The following is a 5,234-nucleotide window of genomic DNA, read 5'->3' as shown; positions in this document are numbered from 1 at the left end:
TAATTTTCAATGGAAATATTGGGCACCAAAACAATCGAACTGTTATTTCCACCTCTGCTCCTGAATCGCCTCCGCCATCCCCCCCCCCCCCCCCCCTGTCCCCTCTTCACGACACCCCCCGCTTCCACAAAATTATCCTGTGCTACACAGCCAGACGATCACACCGATCAAGGTTTTGGCTAATGCAGAAACACATGTATGCTCCACATTCTACGTCCGCATAATTTCACTCTAGGCTGCTCTCCACCAAAAAAGCTGACTCACAGGTATAGCACGAAATAGTCGAACACGTCTACCGTCATGATTAGCATATTTTGAAATAAAAAGTTACACAAAAAGTTCTTACCATCGCCGCATTCATAACGCTCGTCTTTAAATTCTGTTCCCGTGTAGTGCAGTAAAAGTCTAATAGGTTCCGCTAGCTGGTGGAGGAAATAAGTATCCCATATTCAAATTTACTGACTTCACGCTGCTGCTCGAATCTCGTAGACACGTGGAAAATGTAATCGACTGTGCAATGAAAACAAAGCAATTCCATCCTTTAAAATGACAAGAAACTTACCCCGCGAATATCCCAATAACCGAGGATTGGAGCCATTGATGTTGACAGAGTTTCCTACAAGTTCGAATGATTTGCGAAAAACACAAAATTGTTACTTCGAATTCAGACGTCCGTCTAGAATTTGTCAACTAGTTCCAGGTCTCGCCAGCTGGCACTTCCAAGATTTTAACGGGGGAGGGGAGAGAAGGGGAAGGGGACGGGGGAAGGGGGTTCGTTTTCTGTCTGTTTCCTTGAATACAGTGCGCAAACTCTCACTTCGGACGTTGCCAGAATTTTTCTTTTTTCATCAGTTGGGCCATCCTCTTTTTTTCTCCGTTTAGCGTCGTCCCATCGACCCAAATTTTTGGCGTTTTAAAAAAAAACAGTAACGACTTAGTTAAACCATTTTTTATTTGAAATAATTCTTTTAATCTGAAAAATGAGCATAGGAACAGCATAGAGAAAACAGGAACAAAAACAGGAACATTTTTACAGTATATTGCGTATTTTGTTAATCCAAATATGTGAATGTTAACTTTTAACGTCGTCCTGGGGTACCAGGGCATACTATTCCAAGACTTCTTGTGAATTTTTTTTTTAGGTGTTTTGTTTTGTTTTGTTTTTTTTTTTCAACCCGACCGACCCAATATCAGGAAACGCATTCGACGCTAAACGAAAAAAAAAAAAAGGATGGCCTTATGAAAAAAGAAAACGAAAAAAAGGAACGCCTTTTTAATTATCGCGAGCCGGGAGATCCAGAGGCAAGATTAGAAGTGTTCAGTAACAAATGTGGGTAAATTTGTGGTCGACATGAAAAGCTATCCGCATTTTTATAAACAGCAATGGCGTTTTCTCCCGTCCTAATGAATTAATCGCTAAAACGATGGAACTACGATAGCCTCCCTTACTTCCTGCCTTATTACCTTGTCTACCATCCCCCCCCCCCCTTTCTTTCCCCGAAATTACATGGTTTATTATATTGGGGCTATGTGAAAATGATAAATGGTCAGCTTTGTTGTTGAACCGCACGAAAGCGATAACAATATCCGGCCAGATTTAAAGAAATAGATCTGCTGCGGGCTACTCACGCTCTTTCATGACATAAATGAAGAAATAAATAAAGAGATAAAATGGGATGGATGTCAGTATTGTTGGTCGGAGGGAGACCCACCTAGACCCAAGCTTACCTCCGCTAGTTCTTGGAAATAGGTCATTATGGATGTTTCGAATTGGGTTTGATAGCAGATTAGCGTTAGACCTTCCTTAGGAGAAAAGTACATGTAGGGCATTAGAGAAAAGCGAAAAAGGGGAAGAAAAAATAAAAGATACAAATAAAGGAAGATATTACAACCACCAACTTTTCGTTTATTGCAAAATATACCGAAAAACAGACATTTTTACGCAATATTTATGTGCACTAAAAAGTCAAAACATTATGGAAACAAATGGTCGAGTTAATGTCTGGCCCCGTTTAAAACTTTTTTTGACGTTCTCATTTTTTCGCTGCGCTCTGTATTAAGGCGAAAACGTCAAGTGGCTTAAACATGTCTTCATACAGCAAGCGACTTTGCTCTTCGGTCAGTTCGTAGGCCGCGTTTGTTAATTTTGCTCCTTGCTTTTCCATCAGCTGCGTATACTTATTGCCACACGGCTCGCTTACAAAACGGGGACGAAGTGGCTCTTTAGCTTTTCTTTGAAGAGGATTCGATTGGTACCTTCGAGCTTTGACTTTTTCTCTTGTCTTAGGCACATCCTGAAGTAATACTGGAGGATTCATAGGAATGTCTGGCGTACCGTTTTGTCTACTGGAGCACGATTCACTAGGCATGAAAGACAGTTTGTCCCCAATCGGTGACGAGGTAGTCAGTTTAGAAAACAATTCTTCAGGGATGGCAGATAAGAAAGGACTCTTTGGGCCTGATTTATTGTTCTTCGGGGATGTTTCATGTCCCTCCGGCGATAATTTGGTAGTCTGGGTGAAAATGGCTTCACTTTCATGAGATGGCGACAAGACCATGGGCCAAAATTCTTCGTCTTCATTAACTTCTTCAGTCTCGGGCGATGGTGGGCATATTTCTGGAGGAAAAATGAAAACTTCTGGCATAACGTTTCGCTTTTTCTTTAAGCACACTTCGCTACCGTCGAAAGGCATGTTTCCTCTTTTCGGAGACAACGTGTTAACCTCAGGTGAAAGTTTGGTAAGGTCTGGGGATATCAAGGCAATATCTTGACACAATTTCTTGTTGGTCTGGGAGCGTGGAAGCACTTCACAGCTCTGAGATGTTAAAACGAGGTCGTTATAAGATTTCTCGTCGCCGGTTTGTAAGTCTTTAATCTTTGGCGAAGGACTATCAAGTTCTGGAAATATTTTGCTAATTCTTGGAGACAGGTCCCGGCTGTTCGGCAAGAATTCCACAAATTTTTGAGACAGAGCAGGCAATGCAGCTAAATTATCGTCAGTTTGGCCAGCCTTCCTGAACGATTTGGTCTTCGGTGAAAATATCTCGGAGACGTTGTTATTCTTGGGTGGAGTTTTGCTCTTCTTTGCATTTGCTGTGAAAGCTTTTGGTTTGAAGAAGGCAAATATGTCTCTCTTGCGAGGTTCCATTTGAGCGGCCATTGCGAATTCTCTTACCGTACTTTAAGGAGTGTTGCAGCGTTTACGAATGCTGAGCGTCGAAGTGAACAACAACGTACACGCTCTCTTTATATACCTTCAAATTTTTGTTTTTTGTTTTTTGTTTTTCGTTTTACTAATTGCATTAACGGAACGTTGAGATGACTTGGTAATTAAATTTATTTTCTGTGGTTTCCTAACATCCAGGCAGATCAAAACACGTGTCAAATTGTCAGATCTAAATCAAGAAAAACAACTAAAACACGAAATCACTAAATACTTAAAAAGAAAAAAAAAAGACAAAAAGACAAACAATGCTCCCATTTTTATCGAATATTTGAGATAGTGTGAAATATAGAAAAACTGAAAAGATTCAGTTTGCTATTTGCAAGGTTGTTTTTGTGTTTTCTTTACCGGGAAATTTTACGTCAATGGTTCGGTGAGGTAATATATTATTATAATTAAATTAATTCACATACGTAGTGATAATTTATCAAAGGTCATTATTTTTCGTATTTAAAACTTATATGTACGTCGACGGATTTTGATAAGATTTACTATTGAAAAAAAAAGGACTGTGTTTGTGTGTACGTCACTAACACGGTGAGGTGGTGAGTTAATTAACAATAATAGTATCAAATAACTGGAAAAAAGCAAAATAAACTACACTGCTAATAAGAATTGTAAAGACCACAATAACTTTTTTTTTGGCTAAAGAGGTAAGTTAAATGAAAATTTAAAAAAATCAAATTGCTTATCCTCAAAACACGTTATTCACGTTATTTTGGCGTATTTAAAGACATAATTGCAGGTGACGTAGTTAAATAATTATTTTCATTACTAATGATTCAATAACGAAACGAAAGAAAAACAAGAAAAAAGGGAAAAGATAAATGAAACTGAAGAAAACTAAAAAACAAACAGACAAACTATTGACACGTTATTACTGCTAATAAATTTCTAATCGCCTCGTTTCGTGTCAAGTTATCCATATTGTCAAAAGCACTATTGTTCCGCATTTGTTACTTAGCAACTAATTAGGGGTATTGTCTTAGTGATACTTACGCAATACATTAAATGTCGTAGGTTGTTTGATGACATTAATCCCCTGCTAATATCTTTAATGAGTGTACATGAAAACAACTGATTTTCAAAGTAACATTTTCAAATAACTAATTACAAATTTTAATTGCATTAAACCTGTAATTCTTTAATAACAAAATGAACATACACATCTGTAAATGATAACGAATTTCAAACCAAAGATTGTAAGAAAAAGACCCCAGAAAAAACCAACCAAAGCCACAACAATAGAAACAAACAAATAACAAACAAAACTAAATTATTTTGTTAGATGCACCTAGGCGATAAAGGAATGACGTAAAGTAAAGACACAAAATTACCGCTAATGAAATTTCCAATCACCTTAGCTTTAGTCTTTTCAAGATGCCGAATGAAACGCTAATGAGGTCTTTAAATGATTGACGTAAATTTTCTTTGTTCTCTCTTATTTTCCAGAGACAATTTAAAGCCTGTAATGTTAAAAGAATTGTTATTCGGCATTTATTACTCAGCAACTAATTAGTGCTATTGTTCGTAATGATACTTAATATACAATAAAATGTCGTAGATAGCTCAAGTTAATCCCCAGCTAATACCTTTAACGAGTAAGGGCCTGTTTACATGGAGGTAGGGGACCCCAGGTAGCTGAGGTAACCCGCCTGCCCATATAATCTCTCATTTTAATGTGATCGCGTTTACATGTTAGGTGGGGTAACTTGCCACATGTTACCTCCCCAACCTGGGGTCCCCCCACCTTCATGTAAACACCTTGGGGATATAGGAATGACGTCTAATGCGATTTCTAATCAATTTTTGTATTTTCAAGAATTTACCTGTTGATAAACTAATACCGTCTATAAATGACTGACACAAATAAATTTTCTTTTTTTGCTTATTTTTTTAGTGACAATTTACAGCCCCTAATTTTATAAGGATTACAGTTCGCCATTTGTTTTTACTTAGCAACTAAATATGACGAATACAAAAATAAGATAAAGTAAAAAAATGGCGCTA

General features: G+C 37.7%; 1 protein-coding gene across 1 annotated transcript in view; it reads right to left on the bottom strand.

Moving 5' to 3' along the window:
- LOC140922848 (glutathione S-transferase Mu 1-like) overlaps positions 1 to 686 on the bottom strand; it is a 9,461-nt gene extending 8,775 nt beyond the window's left edge. The window contains exons 1-2 of the mRNA XM_073372882.1: positions 563 to 686; positions 347 to 422 (exon numbers count right to left, since the gene is read on the bottom strand). Of these exons, the coding sequence (XP_073228983.1) occupies positions 347 to 422; positions 563 to 598 (112 nt within the window). The 5' untranslated portion in view covers positions 599 to 686. The remainder of the gene's footprint in view (positions 1 to 346; positions 423 to 562) is intronic.
- Between the last annotated feature and the right edge of the window lie 4,548 nt (positions 687 to 5,234).

Source organism: Porites lutea, chromosome 13 (genome assembly GCF_958299795.1).
Source record: "Porites lutea chromosome 13, jaPorLute2.1, whole genome shotgun sequence".
NCBI lineage: Eukaryota > Metazoa > Cnidaria > Anthozoa > Scleractinia > Poritidae > Porites > Porites lutea.
This window is presented reverse-complemented; position numbering and strand designations above follow the sequence as displayed.